The sequence below is a fragment of the Trematomus bernacchii genome, unplaced genomic scaffold (assembly GCF_902827165.1).
Source record: "Trematomus bernacchii unplaced genomic scaffold, fTreBer1.1, whole genome shotgun sequence".
Lineage (NCBI taxonomy): Eukaryota > Metazoa > Chordata > Actinopteri > Perciformes > Nototheniidae > Trematomus > Trematomus bernacchii.
The window spans coordinates 28,441,333-28,466,916 of NW_022987739.1; the positions used below are offsets into that span (position 1 = coordinate 28,441,333).

The 25,584-nt window shown below is 38.5% G+C and overlaps 1 protein-coding gene across 1 annotated transcript; it reads right to left on the minus strand.

Moving 5' to 3' along the window:
- Positions 1-1,377: 1,377 nt before the first annotated feature.
- On the minus strand, positions 1,378-22,489 carry LOC117495567 (interleukin-1 receptor-like 2). Its single transcript, XM_034146863.1, has 12 exons — positions 22,451-22,489; positions 20,356-20,414; positions 12,610-12,820; positions 11,436-11,595; positions 10,105-10,267; positions 9,518-9,583; positions 8,974-9,100; positions 7,847-7,986; positions 7,034-7,168; positions 6,338-6,499; positions 5,512-5,718; positions 1,378-3,584 (listed from the first exon to the last, which is right to left on the minus strand). The coding sequence occupies exons 2-12, from the start codon at positions 20,408-20,410 to the stop codon at positions 3,394-3,396; spliced, it is 1,617 nt and encodes a 538-aa protein (XP_034002754.1). The 5' UTR covers positions 20,411-20,414; positions 22,451-22,489; the 3' UTR covers positions 1,378-3,393.
- Between the last annotated feature and the right edge of the window lie 3,095 nt (positions 22,490-25,584).

Consider the following 25,584-nt stretch of genomic DNA (forward strand, 5'->3'; position numbering starts at 1 on the left):
TCCTTTTCTTCTTTCTTTCACACACACACACACACACACACACACACACACACACACACACACACACACACACACACACACACACACACACACACACACACACACACAAAATGACCTCTAAATATCCCTTACGAATCCCAACAAACCACACCTCAGAAAGAAAAGAAACCATGAACGAGATAAAATATCGGTGGGTCTCATATCCTGTAACTGACTCCATAATCTTTTAAGCATAGGACATTGTGATGCGGGTGGTTCATGCCTGCTGTTGAGGAATGACGCTTCATAGATTTAGGGGGTAAACATTTCCAGCTAGGTATCAGCTGACCTCATGAGATGCCAGTAAAGGTTATTATGTCCTATACTGCCACTCATCAAAATCAACACACAACAGCGTCCTGTGGAATCTCCCCACAATGAACTAATGCTTTACAAAGCAAACAAACCACGGATACTGATTCCCGCTGAGTGAAATTAAGACAATGAGTGTCTCCACTGAATAACTAATCGACTGTAAGAGCTTTTTAACAAGGATAAAGAGATCTGAAATGGGAAGTGCTTCCACACAGTGATGCTCATTTTCTGTTCAGACGGATCAGGTTGTGGGCGACATTAATGCAGAAACACTTAAAGGCTCCACTGTTACAGTATATGGCATTCAGAGCATTAGAGTTATTTGGTTCGGGAGAACTAGGCTTGTTATTCGACGGACCTTATTTACACTCATTTGGTTCAATGGTTTTCCCTCAACCTGGTTTCCAATTCCTTAAAAAGCTTTTGGCAAAACTGTTTTTCTTTATGGTTTTCACTTTCTTTGCTTCATTTGTTCTGTTTTTAATTCAGCAGGTGAACCTATACGTTCATAAAATAGTGTGTGTGAGCTTAACTGTGTGTGTTCAACTAAAACTGAGCATTTTCTGTCAGCTCAGATTTTATTTCTGCTTTTTTAAACTGTAGTATGTGCTCATGTGTTTAATTGTTGGTGTAAAGGCTACTGCCTGAATATGCTGAATGAAAGGCAGGTTTTCCTATAAATAAAATCGTTTTTTGTTTCCATCTGTCAACCTCTCAGCCCTGATCAAATGTATGAAGGATACACACTCGTATTTTTAGCATCAGATTTCTTTTTTTTTACCCTAAAAGACCACAGCGAGGACTTGTTGATGTCGCTTATAGTGGCAAAAGGCCTGTGATTGGGGGAAGAGATAAGATGTGTTTCGATGCCCTCACTGTCAATGAATTGGTGCACAAACTAAAATATAAAACAATGGGTGCAAGTGTTTCGATGGGCGTCATGCTGCAGGTGTGTTAGGTCAATGATCAGAAGCTAAAATCCTTTTATGTCCTATAAGTTAAAAAGTTAACTTATGTCTCAGATAGCAAACTGTTCAGCCTTATATAAAAGTTACATTTGAATTAGGAACATTATATTTGCAAGTCAACGTTTAGAAAAGTTGCCAACAAACAAAATGTTTCATAGACTTGTCAAATATTACAAATAAAAACAATATTATTCGGTTATTTTCGGGTATATAGAGAATGAGGTTGAAAAAAAATGCAAGTACAGGATGTTTGAGAGAAAGTGAGATAAGTCGACAAAGATAAGAACATGTTTCTCTGGAAAGCTGAACAGGAAATATCTTTGCAAGATTCTTCGAATTTGTTGATAAGGGAGATCCTGTCACTCGCCAAGAGTGTAAGAGCACGCACTCACTTATACATGTTCTACTGGTTGAACTATATATGTAAAGTTATAAAACGCATAAACAATGATACCCTTATTAGACAAACTATGATTCAATAATGAAACATTATTGAAGGGTTACTTCAGTCTAAAAGGGCCTTTCTCTTCCCACACTTGCGTATGAAGAGTTTTTTTAGAGAACATGCATGGTTTAGGCATTTCATTTGCAATATTTTGGTTGTTGGTGAGCAAAATACTAGCTAAACATCAAGGAATGTTTAGCATGATAGCAGAAATGCCCTTGTGTGTATCAGGATCCTTGAAAAATGCCAAGGTTTCGATCCATCCATCTCACGCTCTATTGTCCCCTAACTCGAGAACAAGACCCGGAGATACAAGGTTTCCACAGCGCTTAATACAGTCCTCATAAGAGAAATAAAATACATTTAAATCACACCATAAAGTTACATATTGTTATGCACACAGTTTTTGTAATACCTTGGTTAAACTGTTTTTGTTTTAGCACCTGTTTCCTGCTTCTGGTTGTCACATGCTGCTGTTTTTCTTTTTGTAACCAAACGGTGAAGACCCGAGTCCCTGCACAACAACAACACCTCGATTAGGTTTGCTGGTGTAGGAAAGACAGGCAAAATCACTTCAAAAACGTCCTCAACTTCATTATTTCCTGATTTTTCCAGCTTCCCCAAGAGATGGGATTGGCCAGAAGTGTAAGGCTGAGGATCGAAATGAAGTTTCCAGGGACGTCATACCCTCACAATTAAATAGTTTAATCTGCGTTTCATTAATGTTTGTACAAGTGGAAAAGCCTCACCCAGTGACTGATCCAAATGTGGGTTTCAAATGACGTTCGATTGAATGAATTTGGTCATGTTAAGCAGATTCCCACTAAATAGTTGGCTCATACTGTATAAGTCTAAACAAGCTGGATTCCAGAAAGCTGGAATAGAAAAATCAGAAATTCCTGGACATCACTTCTCAAGAACCAGGCTGACGAATAAATACTTTTCCAGAAACCATGACTTTTTAGGCAAAAGTGGTAAATAACACCCTTGGATGATATGAGGCAGAGAATAACTCAGTAATAATGAAATACAGGTTGATATCAGTGTTGAGTAAACATCCTTTCAAAACGTATTACACATTGAGTCTATAAACCCTTTTCTAAGGTGGCTGACAGGTGCCAACACACTACAACGGCCCAAAACATTTCCATTAGGAGAAACCCGCAGCACAAATGTGCCAAAACAAAGCAAATGAAGAAACATCTTCACCAACTTCACGGAAAAACATTGCAAGAAGCTCAAAACAGAAACAGCTATGCTGTTCTTGGAAGGTGTATTTCTTCTTCTTCATTAAGCCCATGTCCAGGTACAAGGACATTTTTAAATAAAGACTGTCTAATGACTTGAATATATACAAAACACGCATCATATAAATATAATAGTACATTACACTGGTAAACTGTTGAGTAATGTGAACATAGCTGAAAGTCTGTAACATGTTGAGCAGATTTGTTTAAGGAGTTTGAATCCAGGAAGAAATCCAGCAGATGTCTCTCTGGGTTGCATTCAGTGTGCAACGAGCCAGGCTATCAGTCTTGTTTGTTTACATGAATCATGTAACCTAACCTAACAAACCGATCCAGGATGTCTTCTACGTCAAAATAAGTATTCCCAGGAAACAGGCATTTAAACAATGGTGTGGAGTTTCCCTGAAGGCACTGAGGGCATGTTGTACCTCAGACTCTTCCAGAAGTTTCTGTTGGAGCGAAACTTGATACATGTGTTGGTTTTAAGGGAGGGTTTCTTCCACTTCAAAGCTCCTTGTTTCCTCTTGATGTAGCGCAGAGACTCCGGAAGGCATCTGTAATCCACCGAGCCTAGAGGAATACAATAAAATGTTGACCATATATTTAAATAAAGATATTCATACATTTACATGTTTACTTTAGCAAACCTTTACAATGATTAGAGAGACCACTTTAGCATGTTTCATAATGACACTTTTCAGAGCTCCTGGTAATTGCAGTTTTTAGTTTATAGCAATAGTGGAAAAAGTAATCTGATGCTAATTTAATTAAAAAATAAAGAAAAAAGCTCTGGTTAGCTGGCAGGTTCTGTTGTGATTGGTCAACCGCTTAGAGATGTCCTGCCTCTTAGCCTATCACGTACAATGTGTTAGAGTGCTAGCCAATAGGAGCGCAAGTGTTAAATACTGTATAGCTGTCACTCTGTTACGGAAACAAAAGAGTCCAATGGAGGCATTTCAGGCATTCAAAATGTTACTTAAGTAATGCAGCAAAACATACTTAAAGGTGGGGTAGGTAAGTTTGAGAAACCGGCTCGAGATCGCTAGAATTTGAAAATACACAACCGGAGAAAATCATTAACCTTTTCCCATGTCATCACATGGCAATCCCATTCATAAACCAGTGGGAGTGTCATGTTGTAACTGGGTTTGTATCGTATGAATCACAAGGCACCGCATCGTCTGTGATCAAATGAAACTATTAAAAATATCCTACAAACTCCTGACAATCACTCATACCTCACTCTGTGTCAATTACATAATAGATACTGTATGTAGGTGTTTAATTCAGTTTCTGTTCAGAGAGGGAAGATTAGTCAGTGCTGTGGTTTACATTTAAAGTTGTAATGAAGTTGCCCTGTGGAGATTTATTGGAAAAAAACACTGTTGAGCATCTCTCTCCAAAATGCAGATATTTGAAATGTACTTAAGAAAACCAATCACTTTTTTTGCAATTGCAATTGCTGCGTTCCTTAGTTCTGCATTCAAGGACACTCTTGCATTCGACATTCCACAGGCCCCAAAAGATAAACTGCTAACTAATTTGGTTAAACTGACTTTTCTCATTGACCAAATATACCGCATAATGAGCTGTTGTTACGTATTGCCTCTCACACTTTTGGGTAATTAAAACAAATTAGGTCCACCAAGAACTTTTCGGATGTGTAATTAAAGGTGGGGTAAGTAATTTTGGAGAAACCAGCTCGAGATCGCTAGAATTTGAAAATACACAGCCGGAAAAAATCTGCCACTTCCTTACAGAGCCCCTCCTCCAACACACACGAACGCGCACATGACCAATGAGGGCACGAGATAAGTTTGTGCACGGATGGAAGGCTGACAGGCAGGTAGGCCATCCAGTTATTTTAGCCGGGCCGGCTAAAATGATTGGTCGTGCTTTTTACAGCGCTACGGCTTCCACAGATGACATTTTGTTATGGATTTTTTGTCAAAGCACTTAAGATATTCATTGCTATCGGGATGTTAAGAGCATTCCATGGAATATAACAAAAAGTGTATCTCGAGCCGGTTTCTCAAACTTACCTACCCCACCTTTAAATACCAAATCATAAAGTACTGATTATCCAAGGTGGCCATTTTCGGGCAAAATATTTATTATATAATTTGGCAGCTGTTAAAGGATCTCCACCCAACAGTGAACATCCTGTGTGTGTGTGTGTGTGTGTGTGTGTGTGTGTGTGTGTGTGTGTGTGTGTGTGTGTGTGTGTGTGTGTGTGTGTGTGTGTGTGTGTGTGTGTTGTGTGTATGTATTTTGTATTCTGCATTTTGTATATTTTGTAAGTAATTGCTGTCGTCTCATTTTTCTTTTTCTTATGTACTTCTACAGTAGTAATAAAATGTTGTGCTTTTGGTTGTACATGTTGTGTATTAAACGATACAAATTTGATCAAAAAAAAAAGTATCTCCATCCATAAGAGTACATGTGTGTATTAGTTTATTAAACATTTTTTATGAATGATATAAACCTGATTCCTTACCGATTTCCACCAGAATGACTCGGGGCTCGTTGCGGGTCAGAGCGTCGTGGACGCCGATTTTCTGCTCATAACACAGCTGAGTTTGGTTGTCACACAGGGTTTCCACTTCCTCCGTTTCGCCCTCAGTGGAGGATCTTATGTCTGGTGACAGGATGATAATCAACCTGTGGCATCGGCGCACCATAGCAGCGATGACGTCATGCACCGCTGCAAGAGATAACACAGGAAACAGAACAAATTCAGCTAAAGGCCAAATATTTGTTTTTCGAATGCAAGAGTGTCCTAGAATGCAGAACTAAGGAACGCAGCAATTGCAATTGCAAAAAAAGTGATTGGTTTTCTTAAGTACATTTCAAATATCTGCATTTTGGAGAGAGATGCTCAACAGTGTTTTTTTCCAATAAATCTCCACAGGGCAACTTCATTACAACTTTAAATGTAAACCACAGCACTGACTAATCTTCCCTCTCTGAACAGAAACTGAATTAAACACCTACATACAGTATCTATTATGTAATTGACACAGAGTGAGGTATGAGTGATTGTCAGGAGTTTGTAGGATATTTTTAATAGTTTCATTTGATCACAGACGATGCGGCACCTTGTGTTTCATACGAGACCAACCCAGTTACAACATGACACTCCCACTGGTTTATAAATGGGATTGCCATGTGATGACATGGGAAAAGGTTAATGACTGGTGCTGTGTGTGTGTGTGTGTGTGTGTGTGTGTGTGTGTGTGTGTGTGTGTGTGTGTGTGTGTGTGTGTGTGTGTGTGTGTGTGTGTGTGTGTGTGTGTGTGTGTGTGTGTGTGTGTGTTCCTGACCTTCTCCAGGGCAGTCGTCTCGTCCTCTGATGAACAGCGAGTAGCCGTGTTTCTCCATCTCCTTCGGCAGGATCTGCAGGGCGAAGTTTGCCGTTACATCTGAAGTGAGCGTGTCTGGATGGAGGAAACTCACATAGGCGTCGTAAAGCTTCCCATCTGAAACTGTAGAGGGCACTATGTAACAATTGCGCTTCTATTGGCTAGCGCTATAACACATTGTACGTGATAGTCTAAGGGGCGGGACATCTCTAAGCGGTTGACCAATCACAACAGAGCCGGCCAACTAACCAATCAGAGCAGACTGGGCTCTGGTTTCAGACAGAGGGTGAAAAGAGGTGCTGCAGCACAGGCAGTATGAGAGAAAAAAAGAGCTTTTTGAACATTAGAGCATGGAGACATGTCCCAGTAGAGACACTACATACTAATATCAACCTGAAAATGAGCATAATATTACCTGTGTGCAAAAGTATTAAATCCCCATGGAGTCCTGTTTGTGGCCTCATGTTTATGTCCTCCTTAATTATTCATCGTTAATGTGAAGTACCTCCTGACAATGTTAACATTTTGTATGGTACCTAAGTTGTGTTCATTCCATAAGGCTGACACATTATTTACGTCTTGTGCAATTTGGGTAAACAAGAGATTTCCAGGTAGTCAGATGATTCCTCCTGAAAAGCACCTTCAACAAACACTTACTTTGTTGTTTGGAGAAATGTCTCAAGACTTTCCTGTAGGCCAACACCAGATCCACTTTAAAGAAGAGGAAGGCAGCGACAGCGAGGGAGGCTGAGATGCAGAGAGAGACGCTGGTGTAGAGCGCACTGTGGTCCGCTGGAGGGAGGAAACATTCAAACGTTCACACATGTAAACCAAACAAGAATAAACAAGGACTCCGGGAAGTCTTTCATGAAGGATCAATTCTGTGGAGGTTTGTGTTGAGAAGTAACCAATGAAAGATATGTAGGAATGTTTAAGAGATGCCTTGAATGGTTAAAAATGACTACTAAGAAAAGAGAAAAACTAAAGACTTGAAAAACACTAAAACAAGTACAAGGAGATGCAAAACAGCTGCAAGGAGACACAAAGAGCTTCACAACAGTTATGAAAAAGGAAACCACAAAGACTACGATAAGGTTCCAAATATCCACAGTTAAAAAAAAAGAAAAAAAAGACCAAAACAATTACAAAGTTACACCAAAAAAAAAGACCACAGAGACATACAACCACAGAGAGATGTGTAGCAACTACAAAGACACACACAATCACAACAAAAAGAAGCAAAATCACTAACAAGTCTGTGTGTTTTGCTCCGGGCGAGACTCAAAAGTATTAAAAAATATTTGGGTCCACATATACAGTAGTATCTATCCAAAAGTAATGTATGTCACAGCTGAAACCATTTGTGTTTTAATGTGTTGTTTATAGTTTTAAATTCCTTTGGGTTGGCATTGTCTCATTGATATTTCTGTGTAATTATTGATAGAAATGGAGAAAAAGAGAAATAAATACCTTCTTGAAGCCTCGCCACACCACATTTACGTTCAAGAGTGGTCCGTACGCAGCAGGAAATGGGGACATTGATGAACTGACGGTGAACTTCTGAAATGGACAGGGTGGACAAACCGAACACTCTGCCTTCTTCCCTGAGACTTGAAGGAAAAGGAACAGTCATACAGTTATCGATCAGTTAAAATGTCGTCTTCATGCTTTTCTTTTTCGTTTATTCTGCTTATGATTTTTGGGGTTCTCCCTTTCCTGTAGTTTGTTATATAGGTTTTTTGTGCATGTAAATGGTCTGCAAAGGCTACAATCCCAAAGTTCTCTCCAGAGGAAGTTTCTCTCCCACACACTGCCCCCCTGCCTGAAACGCCTCCATTGGACTCCATTGCTTACTTTTGTGAAATAGTGATATCACTTTGTAACACTTGCGATCCTATTGGCTAGCACTCCGACACATGGTACGTGATAGGCTAAGAGGAGGAAAATCTCTAAGCGGATGACCAATCACAACAGAGCCTGCCAGCTAACCAATCAGAGCAGACTGGGCTCTGGTTTCAGAAAGAGGGTGAAAAGAGGACTCTTTAAAGTAGAGACACTACATACTGATATACACCTGAACATCAGCAGGAGAGGACTCTTTAAAGTAGAGACACTACATACTGATATACACCTGAACATCAGCAGGAGAGGACTCTTTAAAGTAGAGACACTACATACTGATATACACCTAAACATCAGCAGGAGAGAACTCTTTAAAGTAGAGACACTACATACTGATATACACCTGAACATCAGCAGGAGAGGACTCTTTAAAGTAGAGACACTACATACTGATATACACCTGAACATCAGCAGGAGAGGACTCTTTAAAGTAGAGACACTACAGTACATACTGATATGAACCTGAAAATCCACAGAATATTCCCTGTGTACAAAAGTATTCGAGATTGTTGCCTCATGTTTTTACTTATCCAAGAAACGTGCTCATTGACAGTCTTATTTAATTACTAAACAAATTAGTGTTGGTAATGATTTTACAACTAGTCAAGAAGGTTTTATGGGCTCAACTTGTTTTGATTTACAGCATCCTGAACATGGTCTTCATGAAATAACATAACGGGAAAAACTAAACTCACGATTGCCAGGAATCACTGAGCTGCGTAAAATCGTCAGTCGAAATGTTGTCGACAGTCCAATACATGTAGGTGTCGTGCTCCTCACTAATGCCGATGTAGGCTTTACATTTCAGCTCCGCTGTCGTACCTGGGCATCAGAGAGAGAAACAAACAGCTCATCATACTCATATCACAAAGTGTCACTGAGAGGAGAGGAACTCTTTACATTCACTGTAATAAGTTGCTGAAATAAGTCCTTGAATACTTTTACATTTCAAAAAGACTCGTAAGTTGACATGGACAAAAACAACTAAACAAATAATGTTTCTCACGCTCACTAGCTGTTTTAGTTTTTCTGTCCATGTCCCATTGGGGGTTCCTCCTCCTATCATTAGGAATTAAAGATGTCTGACAAGTTAACGCTCAGAAAGAAAGCTCAAACTAAGGTTGGAATTGTTTTCCAACTGGATTGTTATAAGTGACAGTGATATTTTCACACATCTCAAACCTGAGAGACATACAGTATGTGTGTGTTAGTCTGAATTTTTTAAAGAATGACACTTACCCTCTTTAACCACGACGACATCCTGTTGAGGGTAAATCACCTCAGGCTTGACTGCAATCTCAATATCTAAAGACACATAATCATTGTAAAAGAAAACACAATAAGAAGGAAAGGCCAGTCATCTCTGAGAAGGAGCCACGGGTAAATCATTACATTACATGTTACTTGTTAGACGCTCTTATCCAAAGCGACTTACATACTCAATACTGTGGGCAATCCCCACAGGAGCAATTTGGGGTGAAGTGTCTCAGGGACACAACGACATGCTGATTGCAGTGGGGTTTGAACCTGTGACCCCCTGATCCGAACACCAACGCACAACCCACTGCACCACACGCCTCCCAAATCAGAGAAAACTAAATGAGTGAGTGTTACTTATTGACTTTCACAACCCAAAATATAAGCATGTTGTGTAAGGGATAATCCTTAACTTTTGAAATACAGTTTTATTTTTCAGATAAATGGCATCACTAATAATATAGAACATTTACATAATAATGAAAGAGTTCTCTTGATAAAAACAAAAGCATATTGATGTCTAATCAGGATATAAGGACATATCTTCAGGCTGGAGTGACCTTACTTACTTTTGAAAGCCAACCGTATGCTGCGTGCCGCCGTGAACTTCCTGCCGTTGAAGGTGACGTCTACCATGCAGGTATATTTCCCAGCATCGCTCTCTGAGGATCCATTCAGTCTCATTAAGCCACGCTCCTCTACAGAGATGTACCTCTGCACTGGTTCGCAGTCCTGGAGTGAGGACAAGGACAAGATTTTATTTAAAGAGGGCCCTTTTATTCTTTTTGAGGTGTTCCCTTTCCTGTAGCAGTCTGGTTTCAGACAGAGGGTGAAAAGAGGTGCTGCAGCCCAGGCAGTATGAGAGAGCTTTTTGAACATTAAAGCATGGAAACATGTTACATAGAGACACTAAATACATAATGTGAAACCTAATCATTTGCAGAATAGGGCCTCTTTAAAGAGCACTTTCCAAAAAATTGAAGTGCCTCATACAAAGCAATACATTTAAAGTGAATGATAGTAAAAGCAAACACGTCATTTGAACAAGAGGGGACCTGTTTTATGCGTGAGACAAAGACACAGTTGTATGCCTTGATGAGACAACCTAGGCAAGGCAAGGCAAGTTTATTTATATAGCACCTTTCAACACAAGGCAATTCAAGGTGCTTTACAAACATGAAAGACATTCAGACAAAGGCATTTAAAAACAGTCATTAAAAAGAAAAGATAATAAAAGAAACATTAAAAGAAAAAATACATGAATAAAAAGTACATGAATAAAAAGTACATGAATAAAAATGTACAGTGCAGTTTAAGATATGAATAGTTCAATTAAAAGCAGCGGCAAAAAGATAAGTCTTCAGCCTGGATTTAAAAGTAGTAAGAGTCGTAGTGGAGCATAATAACTGAACGCTCCCATAAAACTCCCATAAAACCACAAATGATTTTTACACTGTTTTAGTATATAGTATATACTACAAAAATAAGCTTGATAATACACATATAATTGTTTTATGATCTACTGTACTGTACATATAGTTTATATACAACAACAGCACAACTAAATGAACCAATGTCAACATCATTTGGATGTAGGGAAGATGTTTGGTATACATGTTCCTGATGTGCACAACAGGGGGCAGTGTTGCATTTTTCAAGCAATAACGTACAGGACATGATGCAGTAATCCCAAAACGTTTTGTGTTTTTAAACCATGAATAAAGAATAAACGTTGTCCCTAAAAATGGGGGACAACGTTTATTTATTTATTTTAGTTGCTCTTTTCATTTCTATGCTTTCACTGATTGGTAATTTGTACTAACTTAAGACTAAGTTCAAAGAAAATAAACATAGAGCACATAAAAATGCATTTAAAAAAAACACATGGATCTGTGCATACCTTCAGCCATCGTGTATTCGTTGTGGTTTTCAGATTGAAAATCTCTGGTTGTTTGCAGGGAACACCATCATTGACTCCCGCAGAGATGGGTTTGGTTTCAGGAACTTCAGGACACTTTTCACTGGACACTGACAGCCCGATGGTCACACCAGTCTCACCCCTGAAGAGGAAATAAACTGTGAGGCAGATTCAGGACAGGCCAACCTAAACTCTAGCAATAACAAAATGTACACATCTTGTTTATTTGAAGAAAAAAACAACTACTGTAACAAAGACAATTACTGGAGGAATGATTAGAAGACAGTTATAGATAGATGTTCCATTATATAGTTTTACTTTGAATCCGTAATGATGAATAAATAAATACAACTGTATTTGTAAACAGCCTTTCAAAATAAAGTTACTAAATGCTTTACGGGGTTGGAGCCAAGACTAAAAACATTACAGGACTCAGGCCTGTTAAAATCAGATAAATTAACAAATTAGACAAGTTTGAAAAGAAGCAGAGTGCTTAAGACTCTTTTGAAAAGAGATTTCTGGAAAAGAGATTTAAAATATGATGTTATACTGATTCTAAAATCTTAAAGGGGCCTTATTTTGTTAATCTTTGGGTTCATAATTGTGTTTTGTGTCTCCACTGTCACATGTCTCCATGCTTTAATGTTCAAAAAGCTCTTTATTTTTCTCATACTGCCTGTGCTGCAGCACCTCTTTTCACCCTCTGTCTGAAACCAGAGCCCAGTCTGCTCTGATTGGTTAGCTGACCGGCTCTGTTGTGATTGGTCAACCGCTTAGAGATGTCCCTCCCCTTAGTCTATCACGAACCATGTGTTGGAGCGCTAGCCAGTAGAAGCGTGAATGTTACATAATGATGTCACTATGTTCAGGAAGTAAATAAAGGAGTCCAATGGAGGTGTTTCTTAGAGGGAACACGGGGATTTTAGCCTTTGTAGACCATTTACATTGAAAATGAAACCCAAAAAGCATAATAGGGCCTCTTTAAGACCCTCAGTTAGGGAAATACAAAGATGAGATCTGCCGTAAGATCTCATTATAGGGCTCGATTGTTGATATCATTTAAGTGGACAAAATATTAAAACCCAAGTCTATACTTCACAAATTTAGATTCAGATTCAGTCTAATCTACTTCGTCACACAAAAAAGGTTCTTTTACCATTTCTCACAGGTATACGATCCATTATGAGACATCTGCACAGGTAGGAAACAGAGTAACCCGTCGATGACCTCCACTCCGGACGGCAGGCTCAGGTTGTGCCCCCCCCCTCGGCTCCACGTCACGTTCGTGTGTTTGACTTCAGGAGGGCACCGCAGCACAAAGAGGTAACCAGCACTCACATGGTAGGTGTCTGCCTCCCCACTGAGTTCTGCATGGGACAGTGCAAGGGGGGACAAGTCATTAAAGGTCACCTGTTATGCAAAATCCACTTTTTCGTGTCCCTTCTACATCAACATGTGTCCCCTCTGTGTAAAGAGATTCTGAAAGTTTCAGGAAAAAAGATTCTCTCACTTTTTGTCCTGATCCAAAAACGTGTCTGAAAATGAGCTGATCAGATTTTGGCCACTTTATGTCATAACGATGTTTTGGCTTGAGTAACCATTAGCCAATCAGCAACCAAGGTAACTCTTTTTGGTGTGAACGCGACATAAGGGGTACTAACGGAACTAAACTCACTAAAAAGTACGGTGAAAAGTACTCCGGTGTGAACACGGCTATTGTGTTCTTTTTAACCAAATATCTCTCAGAGGGGCGTGGCTCCTTATTTTCATCAAAAGTAACAGACAGAGAATTTTTGAAACAGAGCTGAAACAGAGGGGATGATGGGATGCTGCAATGATCTGTTTGGTGTTTGGAGCCAAACACTTCAGAGACGTGTTTTTATATATCTGAGACCTATAATATATTGATGAAAAACAGTATAATAGGGGACCTTTAAAACACACTTGGTGTAGATATACAGTCTATGGTTTAACCCAGATTTCAGATGTAAAATCATGTTCAGCAGACCTCTCATAGCCAATCCTGGAATAATTCAATAAAAATAAAAATAGTTAATGGCCTTTTCAAGGAGCAGTAAGTTATTTGAATCAGGAAATGTGTTTTTGAATGAATAAAGACCAATTTCAGGCTTCTTCTAGGATTCTTTTATTATTATTATTCTAATCAGAGGTGGGAGAAGTACTCAGATCTTGTACTTCAGTAAAAGTACAAGTACAAGAGTGTAGGAATACTCTGTTACAGTAAAAGTCCTGCATTCAAAATGTTACTGAAGTAAAAGTAGAAAAGTATTAGCATCAAAATAAAGTTAAAGTACCAAATGTAAAAGTATTCATTGTGCAGATTGGTCCATTTCAGAATAATATACTGTATATGATATGTTTTATAATGATTGATCATTAAAGTTTGATCAAAGCTGGTAAAGGTGCAGCTAGTTTGAATTACTTTGTATATTGCAGGGTAGCGCTTGTGAATTTACTCCAGGTGGAACTAAAGTCTGATTAAAAGTACACCATTTACCTCTGAATTGTAGTAGAGTAGAAGTACAAAGTAGCATAACATGTAAATACTCAAGTATCTCAAAATTGTACTTAAGTCCAGTACTTGAGTAAATGTACTTTACTTCCCACCTCTGATTATTTGTACTTTGCTTGTTTCTCTCACGAGATCTGGCAACACTCGGGCTATTTTATCCATGGATGCAACATTAAGACCATGTGCAAAACCCGAAGTTAGTGCAAAGAAAACAAACCACAGGCTGGTTGTAAAACCGAAGCAAATGAAGAAACACGCGGCAAAAACATTTGAATAACCGAAAGTAAGGACATGAGGAGGATGAAAACGGCAAAGTTACCCAGGTTTGGATTTGATATCGATGCAAGTAAAGAGTTGTCTGAGGAGCCTGGGGAGTAACATGGCGGTGGATACCTCTGCACACAGGAGGGCTATGAAACCCCAGGTAAGACAGCTGACTTTCAGCCAGCTTTTTGTGTGTTTGTTTGCTGCAGTTATTTGGCCATGGGGGAATGTGTTTGTGTGTGTGTGTGACTTGCTGGGTGAGCGGGAGATTTACTTTCGAGAATCCTTAAGAGATAGGCTATAGCTAGCTAGCTGTTAATGTGATGTTACTTTCTAAACACACTGCGATATTGACTTGATTTGGATTCTTATGACATTTATTTTTATGTGCAAAAAGTATTTTTTATTGTTGATCTCATTGTTCATTTTGATTGATTTATCCGTCAAATATATCTGCAATTGTATGCAGAAGCTTTTCCTAAGTCTCGTGTTTTGCTGTCATCTGCTTGCTGTAGGTTTTATTTCACTTATTTGCTGGCACAGCCCCACCTAGTGTCAGCAGAAAGTATTACAAATAATGATTACAAAAATGCAAAAAATAAAATAAAAAAATATATAAAATATATTTTAAGATCATGTTTAATCATCTGATTCGTCTGTACATTGCTGTTTTAGTCTGTGTTCTTCTAATTAGTGTGTCTACAGTCACAGTGTGTGCCTATTGAGCTGTTTAGAGCCATGTGGGACAAAACCTGATTATGCCCCTTCCTCTCGCTGTGAAGTCAACGGTGACTGTAAAAACTTCACTGCGCATGCTCAGAGTATTTTGTAATGAAATGTGTGTGGCAAAAAAATAATGACCAGAGGGGCACGGAGCTACCATCCCCACCATACGTCATCTCAAATCATTCAGAGCTGATTGGCTGTAAGTACGTGTGCCGCGAAAAGTGTGCTGTGTGAAGAGGAGACGAGAGAGCTGCAGTGACGCGTCCTAAAACCAGGAAGTAAGCACAAAAAAGCAATGAGATTTCTCCAGAGGATTTTAGAAAATAGCTCGAAATAAGATCTGTGGGAAACGTACCTGTTAGATAAATGCACGTTTTGATTAGCCGGATAACATCCACATGTCTACCCTACTTATATAATTTTTTTATCATAAATCTATGGATTAGATTTATGATAGACTTTTGAAACTACAAGAACATAAGGAGGACTTTTACAAAAAAGTAATAGAAATGTTTGTCCAGAAGGATAGGCAAATGGACTTCATCTTCAAGTCAAGGTAAGACCGCCATTTTATTGAAAATGGGATCTTACCAAGAGAGAACAATTCAATATTTAAATGATAAAATGACATTTTTTGGGTATCCTTTTGTTGAACTGTCTGTTTAAAATTAATCGAAGCATCAGACAAAAAAAGCTTTTGAAAATAATATTATATTTTGGTTTAGGTCAAAATATAATATTTGTAAACCTGAAGAGTCAGTGCCAGTGCCTCACCAGCCATGAACCTCACTGCACGTCACTGCAGAAGCTTATATATAGACATCTAAGTTTTTTGTGCCCCACCACTTTTGTACATATAAAAACGCCACTGGTTGTACTGCTTTGTTTGTTAGGTTACATCTAGTTTTGGATTACAGATCTGTAGGCAACGGTGCAATTCAGGTCTGATAGTAGGCAGACAGTTTGCTATAGTAGGATTTGGACTGGAAATCCCAGCATGCTTTATGACTGTTCACAGGAAGTCTTCAGCAGAGGATGGATGATTTACAGTCTGGTTTACCTGCAGCATGTTGCATTACTGAGTCAATCCTGTTTGGACACATATTTGCAATGCCTAATGTTCACTGCTGATTTAGAGGCAGCCATCTGCAATGTTTGTGTGTCGTCATCCAACTATCTGTAGGCAGTGGCGACTGGTCATTAGGGGCAGGTGGGGCACAGCCACACCTAGTGTCAGCAGAAAGTATTACAAAAAATGCAAAAAATAAATATAAAATATATTTTAAGATCATGTTTAATCATCTGATTTGTCTGTACATTGCTGTTTTAGTCTGTGTTCTTCTAATTAGTGTCTACAGTCACAGTGTGTACCTATTGAGCTGTTTAGAGCCATGTGGGACAAAACCCGATCATGCCCCTCCCTCTCACTGTCTAAGTCAGGGGTGTCAAACTCAATTTCATCGCGGGCCACATTCGCATAAAGGTTGAACTCAAAGGGCCGGTTGTAACTATATAAATATATAAAATAATGTATTATATTACATTATTGCCTCTGAATTGGATTATTATCGGATAGGATAATAACTTAGTAATTAACTACGTCTGAAAGCAGAAGTCCAGGGCAAATGATTGCAAGTCTCTTCAGTGCGCATGTCACAAAATGAGATGCATTGTGGGATGTAGTTTATGGACAACCTGCTTCTGTAAAGTGGCATGTAACTGTATAATAAACGTATTATATTATTTGCAAGCTCTTGCGGGGCCACATAAAATGAAGTCGCGTGCCGGATTTGGCCCCCGGGCCTTGAGTTTGAGACCCCTGGTCTAAGTGAATGGTGACTGTAAAAACTACACTGCGCATGCTCAGAGTATTTTCCTATTTAATGTGTGTGGCAAAAAAATAATGACCATAGGGGCACTGAGCTGCCATCCCCACCATACGTCATCTCACATAATTCAGAGCTGATTGGCTGTAAGTAGGTGTGCCGCGAAAAGTGTGGTGTGTGAAGAGGAGACGAGAGAGGTGCAGTGACGCGTCCTAAAACCCGGAAGTAAGCTGCGCATGGCTTCCCTCGACAAAAAAGCAATGAGATTTCTCCATAGGATTTTAGAAAATAGCTCGAAATAAGATCTGTGGGAAACGTACCTGTTAGATAAATGCACGTTTTGTTCAGCCGGATAATATCCACATGTCTACCCTAATTTTATAATTTTTGAATCATAAATCTATCGATTAGATTTATGATAGACTTTTGAAACTACAAGAAGATAAGGAGGACTTTTACAAAAAAGTAATAGAGATTTTTGTCCAGAAGGATAGGCAAATGGACTTCATCTTCAAGTCAAGGTAAGACCGCACTTTTGTTGAAAATGGGATCTTACTAAGAGAGAACAATTCAATATTTAAATGATAAAATTACATTTTTTGGGTATCCTTTTGTTGAACTGTCTGTTTAAAATTAATCGAAGCATCAGACAAAAAAAGCTTTTGAAAATAATATTATATTTTGGTTTAGGTCAAAATATAATATTTGTAAACCTGAAGAGTCAGTGCCAGTGCCTCACCAGCCATGAACCTCACTGCACGTCACTGCAGAAGCTTATATATAGACATCTACGTTTTTTGTGCCCCACCACTTTTGTACATATAAAAACGCCACTGTCTGTAGGCTATATAGGGACTACAGGCCACAATCTGTTTGATGGCAATGTATGTTCATGGTTTATCTAGCTATGGATTTAAGGCCTACTGGATAGTGTTTCTCTTCATTTTTGTTCAGGTTTCACTCTTAGTTGTGTGTAAAACCAAACTTTGAATATCAACATGGTTGCAGAATGGTAGGATTCCTATTTCTTGCTCTGTAGTGTTTGAGCCAAGTTATTTTTAAGGAAACACCTTATGTTTCACCTTTCTTTTAAATAACTATCTTAAGCCTCCTATGTTAAGCGTGCGTTGTGTTGCATAACATTAGGTGAAGAATTTCCTTTTTAACGCCATGCTGACGTCTTTCAAGCAAGGGACTTTCTGAAGTTTCAATCTTAACTATTCGACCTATAAACAAAGGTGTCAGACTGAAAGAACATACTCACCTTACAAACTTTTCCACTCTAACATCTTTTTATATCTTGAGGTAAATGTAGTTTCAGGCCTGTTTTGAGACAGATACAGTATTTAACCTGTTGGCTAGGCAGCTGTTTATGTTTTCAGATTGTCCTATTGATGGCCGATAGCCCGATAGGAGAAAAATGTGCTATAATGCATCAAGTTAGTGTTTTTTGCAGCCTAGTTTAGGATGGTTGATTATCTTAAATGTGTTTTTTTTATATAGGAATGAAGAAACCAACGTTTGGTGACACACACAACAGTGTTTCCCTACCATTATAAGACTTAAAACATAACAAAATAACTAACATTATCACCAGAATGTGATAAAGTCACAGTGTTGACGTTTTGTCACAGAGCACTGAATAGATCTCTTCAAATGAAGTCAATTGAACCTTCCCTAGGCGTCAGCCGTTCCTTGTCAATTGAGTTGCTCTTAGAACAAGTAACAGGAAAATGTATATTGAAACACCTTACAAATGTTCAGCTCCCACTGATGCAGTTGCATGTGGCTAGCGGTTAGTTAGGACACATTGCAAAAGTAAACATTGTCGCGGTTCACTGGTCCATGATTAATGTCAAACCTCGTATCGCACCTATGGTTATTGTAGAAAGTGAGAGGACACAGACATAACTTTATATACATACCTATACCTACTAGGGATGGGAATTTGAAAGCAAATGTATATTTGAATATTCGACCCCCAAAAAAACGGTTAACCGATTAACCGAAATGTACATATCCTATAAAAATAAAAAAAATGTGGGAAAAATGTTGACAAAAAATAAAAAAAATAAAAAAATACATGTTCAAATAAATATAGAAAACCAAGTCGAATTTGTCAAATGTGTTGAACTGGTGATCACAGTTTGAACAGTTGACAGCTATAGGCCTACAGCTTTCATTCTTAAAACATAACTTGGTTTTTAAATTAAAGAGGGATCATACACGAACAACATAACGGGTTAGGGTAACGTAACCCTATTACAACAGAGATCAACAACCTGGGCCTATGCACAGAATGCAGCTATTCAATACTCATTCTTGTTTAAGAATATGAGCATGTCTACTCAGGGGAGAGGCGGGTGCGGAGACGATTCACAATCAGGCCAGCTGTAGAGAAGACCCTCTCAGCTGGAATTTGGGCATAAGATGAGGTTTGAGTCTGCGTGATCTGCGTGTAGGGAGGGGCAGCAGCCATATCATTAGCTAGAACTAGCTAGATCTGATGGATTTGGACATAAACGCGAGTGAAGTATAACCGGACGCGAGAGAGAGATCAGCACCAGCAGCTCTGCCCTCTGTGAGGGACCGGTGAGCGGAGCAAAACACACCTTTAGACCTAACACACTTAGCCATAGCACTGTCGTACACATTGAATTATTCCATTTGATCATATGTAATCAACTTAGGCACCCCTCCCAAAAAAAAAATATATATATATATATATTCATAACTCATATTCTCATATTCGAATACCTGAATAATTTCGAATATTCGATGAATCTTTCCCATCCCTATCGCATGCAGCAGCACAGTAAAAGGACATGTTGTTGTTTTTTAAGCTTACTTCTCTTAGGTGATCTGTGTTTGCCTTTCCCCTTTGTTTGGCCTCTAGATAACCCTGTGACGTAATTATGACTTCAGCAGTAAAAGGGTGTATGGTAACTAACCTTTAGACTAATTCAAATGTAAGTTGTAACTGGGTTGCCCATGGGTAACTTTTTTGTGGTGATAATATTTATACTTCATGATGACACTTTTCAATTAAATTCTAAGATTATAAGTGTGTTGTTCCTTTGTAAAAAAAGGCAGGCAATATGTTCTGGATACCTCCCTTTTGAGGTGAATTCTTTACAAGTCATTCTCAATGTCAAGCCTGTTTATCAAGTCTGTCGACTCCTGTGAACAGGTTATAAACAGGAAACCAGTGTTGCAACACACCTACGGATGTGTACTCCTTCATATGAACTGTGTCACTCTACTTTCTACTATCTACTTTTCAGGTTCGGTAATCATACTGTCTTTAAAAGTGTTACTTTTTCACCACAATCCATAGAAGCCATGTTAAGTCCTTGTCTTGAAGAAGGACTTGAAACTGAAAATGCTTACAGTCAGCAAATATTTCAAATCAACGCTCAACACAAGTCAAACGCTTTTGTGTTGTACATTTCCTGTAAATCAGCTAGTGTCTGGTTCTTATACATGATTTCCAAAAGCAGAAGCTTTTACATCTTTAAAGAATGGAAGAAAGAGACGATAAACAAATACTCACTTTGTGCCACGGTGAATGTGACAGACAGCAAGATGACCCAGCCGGCTGCTGTCATTGTCCTTGTGTGTGGATAAAGACAGGATACATTTCATTAAAGTCCCCTTTGATTTCTCAGACATTATGTTTTCAGCCACTCTGACGCTCTGCATAAGACAAGATTTCTTGGCACATTTCCTGACGGGCCACTGACTTGAACAACTTCCAATAAAGGGAAGTGAGAGGTGTCGTTTACTGCTCACACAAGGAAGGCGGGCCAAAACACTCCCAGTAAAATCCCAGGAAGTTCCACTGACAGGAGTGGGTGTGGAAAAGGTCAAAGATTTAAAGGAGCTCTCTCTTTCTTGGTCTACCTCTTTTCAAACCATCTCATACTATTGATCTACATTTTCTTTCTATTTTAATGACCAGGTTCAACTGGTTTTGTCATTTTTTTTAAAGCAATTCCAAATATGCAGTGCGGTCCTTTCTTATACTGCTGCTGAGACATGGACTTACTCGGATATTTATATTTAGCCTGGAGGAAATGGCAATCTGGGTAAGGTATGACTTATTTGTCTTTTGTGCTGTACTTTTAAAATAAATCTTACAGTCCATAAGCAGGTATGCTCACATACCGAGTTATTTTATGTCACCTTTTAATTGCACATTTAATCCTGGAAAGGTAATGATTATTTTATGGTCAATAGATAACAATTGGGTACTTTAAAGGTTGTTAATTGTAGGATATTTTATAATAACTAGTTTTCCCCCTGACACTGACATATCAGAGCATATATAATATAGTTATCCAAGTTAATTTGCAACACAATGATTCAATGAGTCAATAGGAAGTCAGTTTATCGGAAAATGCATACAAATATTAAACTGTGTATTTGAGTTGCCAAAAATGAATCAAAAATGTTATTGTAATCGCAATATGTTCTAGTGCAGTATTCAAATTCATTCAATAAATAGTTTTGTATAGATCCAAAAAACTAACACCAGTGGTGTAAAGTTACTAAGTACATTTACTGATATAATGTACTTAAGTAAACTTTGTAGGTACTTGTACTTTACTTGAGTATTTACATGTTATGCTACTTTGTACTTCTACTCCACTACAATTCAGAGGTAAGTGATGTACTTTTACTCCACTACATGTATTTAATACCTTTTACTTTACTTTACAGATGTGGATGAATGATGTGAAATATAATCAAGTCTTAAATCAGACTTTAGTTCCACCTGGAGTAAATCCACAAGCTACCCTGCAGTATACAAAGTCATTCAAACTAGCTGCACCTTTACCAGCTTTGAGAACACTTTCATGATCAATCATTATAAAACATATCATATATATATTATTCTGAAATGGACCAATCTGCACAATGACTACTTTTACTGTCGCTACTTTAACTATATTTTGATGATAATACTTTTCTACTTTTACTTGAGTAACATTTTGAATGCAGGACTTTTACTGTAACAGAGTATTCCTACACTCTGGTACTTCTACTTTTACTCAAGTACAAGATCTGAGTACTTTTACTTTTACTCAAGTACAAGATCTGAGTACTTCTACTTTTACTCAAGTACAAGATCTGAGTACTTCTACTTTTACTCAAGTACAAGATCTGAGTACTTCTCCCACCTCTGACTAATGCCATGATGGTTTTGATAAACCTTTTTAGCGATAATGTGAATAATCGTTTTTAAATAATCATTACCTCATCAGAATTCTTTTTCAAATCTTGCTGCCTTACTCTGTATATATACTTATACTGCATATGTATAAATATATATATTGGACCAAGAATTATATTGCAGAAATTTTGTTGAGTTGACCATTGGTACTTTCACAAATTATTTACACAAGAAGATTTTTATAAATAATCATCAGTAATGTTGATATTATGAATAATAAAAAAGTCTGGTAAGTCCAGAAAATAACATCACATTTACTGTAATGCAGCCTTTAACTCCAGGAATGGTCTATATTTATTCCTCGTTACAATATAACGCTATCCAAAATCTAAGCGGATACTGAGTCTCAATAATGATATCGTATATTTCCAAGCACTAATAAAAAAGAACATACTTTTTGATTATAACTTACCAGGCAGAGTTGTAGCTCAAAGACGGCTCCTTCTTACTAACCTTCTTCAGAGCTACTGGGCTTTCCCTCCTCTAGACTGCACATCATATCAAACTGTTCCTCCAACCCCTGCATTATATTTCCACCCTACATCAAAAACGTACCACTCGTTTTGCATTTTATTCGCACCACAAAAGTTTTATCCCCAGCAGAAATAGAGCTCAAATATAGGCCATCAGACCTCAATTGCTTCAGTTATGAAAGTGTCAATTGCATGTTTACCTAAAGCAATAAAGACATCGTTTATCATTGTACAAGGCATACCTGTTAGAGAGAGAAACTCATAAGATATAGATCACTTTTTCTTATTCAAGCTATCATGGATTTTGTTAAATTCTCCACATCTCTTTCCTGATACTTCAAGTGAATCCATCATAAACTTTTGTCAAGTTTAGAAAACATTACATTGCATTAAAACAAAAAAGCCATGATTCCAGAGACCTGCCCACCAGTAACCCTTAAAACGTGAGAAATTACTTCATTCAGAGTATCCTTTTCATATCTAGGTTTGCTGTTTCTTTGCTTTGTTGATTTTATTTCTTCATATCATTTATACAAAAAACAGAAAGCTATGACACCTTGGATCAACAGTGGTATCAGTGTTTCCCCTAGGATGGAGTCATAGCAGCGGTGCTAAGGCCCAGCAAAATGTGAGAGCGGAGCGCGTGGCATTTTTCAGTGTGTGCGCGTGCGAAGTGCGCCCCGCCAATATGTTTCTATGTGTCTGCCAGCACAAGAAAGGCTCTTGAGGCCTAGTACATACAGTGGCAATGTCTCAAGATTTAGCAAAATACACCTTTATTGAACATACAGTAACACAAATACTACAAATCCACATAACAAACAATCAAAAATCAAAAAGGGTCGCCACTTATTATTAGAGATGTCCCGATCCGATCACGTGATCGGGGATCGGAGCCGATCACGTGATTTTCAAAAGATCGGAATCGGGAGAAAAAAATCGGGGATCGGGAATATTTTTTTTTTTTTTTTTTTTTTTTTATAAAATATTTTTATTTGATTTAATGTTACAAAACAAAAATGACCATGTTCACGTCTTAAAGTCATCCTGAGGCCTTAGTTTTGGTTTAAAATTACACAACATCATGTATGTGTTGCTTCTTTTGGGCTTGTTTTCATAGACCTGGTTGCTTATTTCTCTCAAATCTGGCAACAGAGTGGGCAGGGCGCAGTGTCTAATAGTAGCAGTAAGCTAACAAGAGGCTACGTTCAGCTGGTGACTCGGGAGTCGGGACAGAGAAAATGTCAGGAGTTTGGAAGTATTATAAAATTGAAAGCGAAGGCAGTGTAACAGCCAGATGCAATGTTTGCAAGGCGGAGGTTCCCCGTGGTGGAAAGAACAGAGCTACGTTCAACACGACCAATCTAATACGCCACCTGAGAAACAAACACCAACAACAACACGACGAGTACACAGCGGCCACTCAGGTAACGGCACTGAAACAACCAACACTTTCAGAGACTTTTAAAAGGAAAGAGAAGCTGCCCCAGAACAGTGAAAAGGCCAAAAAAATAACAGCCAAGATAGCTGAATTCATCGCGTTGGATGACCAGCCGTTATCTGTTACCTTTTTTTTCTCTTAATACATTGCATAAAGATCGGATCGGGAAAAATCGGTATCGGCAGATTGTCAAAATCAAATGATCGGAATCGGATCGGGAGCAAAAAAAGGTGATCGGGACATCCCTACTTATTATTATTTTAATAAAAGTTTTTTTTTTGGTACCTGGCTGGCGCCCCCTAGCAGCTGCGCCGCCGCTATTTGTATAGGGGAAACACTGGGTATCTTTAAAGGCAGGACCAGCTTTTAGTGAAGCTAACAACTATGTATGACAATCCTACACTGTATATAATAAGTGGACATGTTCACCGTCAGTTCACCTAATGGATTTATGGACTGCAGTTTTGAAGCCTTGACTTTGGCATTTTGGCTGTCACCATCTTGTTTTTTTACATGATAGGGACAACTGCTCAACAGCGCTGAATAAAACCTCATGTAAAGTTATCACCCAACACCTGAAATAAGTAGCTGTGGGCTTGAACATGTGGATCACACAAACAACGTCAACATGTAAGAAGCCTTCCACATACGTTCTCTTTACAAAATGTCCATTTATTGACAACACAGTCAAGCTCCTATATGCTTTGCATTCTGCTTCGAACAGTTTAACATTACTGCATCAAATGTAACTTTTTTATAAATAAATCAATGTTTGTTTTTTGTTTCTTTTTACATATTTACATTTGTCCTCATACATCTGTACATTTTACAGTGAAACAAGATCATTTCGATATATCAGTCCTTTGAACCACATTATTCAAGTACATTTACAGATGCTGGTGAACTCCGACACTGACAATCTTCAAGGCAAATGATGCGCTTGAGGAATTTTTACTCAATACAACTTTTGTTATAAGTTACTCTGGTGATAGTTGCAGTAATGCCGTGTTCCCACTGCTACTAAACACAACTTGCTATTGTTTGGTCTTCCATTTGGAAAAGTTGCGGAGAGTACCAGGTACTTATGGTGCGTTCAAGTTGTACTGGGAAGTGGGAGTATCCGTGTTCACAGTCAGAAATTTCCACTGAAACGCCCCCTGAGGTTGGACTTCCTACCTTGGAAACTCGGAGATACCTCAATATACCTGAGATCCTCTTTGATAAATAATATTTTTAGCTCTTCTGTATTATTTGTGTCACATTAAATCAACTGTACATTTGGTACTGCTCATCTTCTATCTGTGAATATGCTGCTACGATGTTTGTGTTGACAAAATACAACAAAAAAGAGTAGTTACATCAAGGCAAACAACTTTCCGTCCATCTTTTCCGACATGTGCGACTGGAACGCAGTCGACTCAGATGTGACGTCACTCCCAGTCCCGACCTCCAACTTCCAATGGAAAGGGAACGCAGCGTTATATTCGCACCACCTTCCTAGCGTGATGAGCCGATACTAGAAGGTGACGTTAAAACACTGCAGACCACAGACCGGGCCGAAATAATCGTCCCTTAGCGTGGCATTAAGGTATATCGTCGGCGAATCGCAGACGTTCCTTTTTGTTTGCCAAT

Excerpts from the sequence above, each read along its gene's own strand:
- LOC117495567 (XM_034146863.1), bottom strand. The coding sequence starts at position 20,410 with ATGACAGCAGCCGGCTGGGTCATCTTGCTGTCTGTCACATTCACCGTG. Across the intron at positions 12,821-20,355 it reads CACATTCACCGTGGCACAAA|AACTCAGTGGGGAGGCAGAC; the intron begins GTGAGTATTTGT and ends TGTCCCATGCAG. Across the intron at positions 9,101-9,517 it reads TGTCGTCGTGGTTAAAGAGG|GTACGACAGCGGAGCTGAAA; the intron begins GTAAGTGTCATT and ends TCTGATGCCCAG.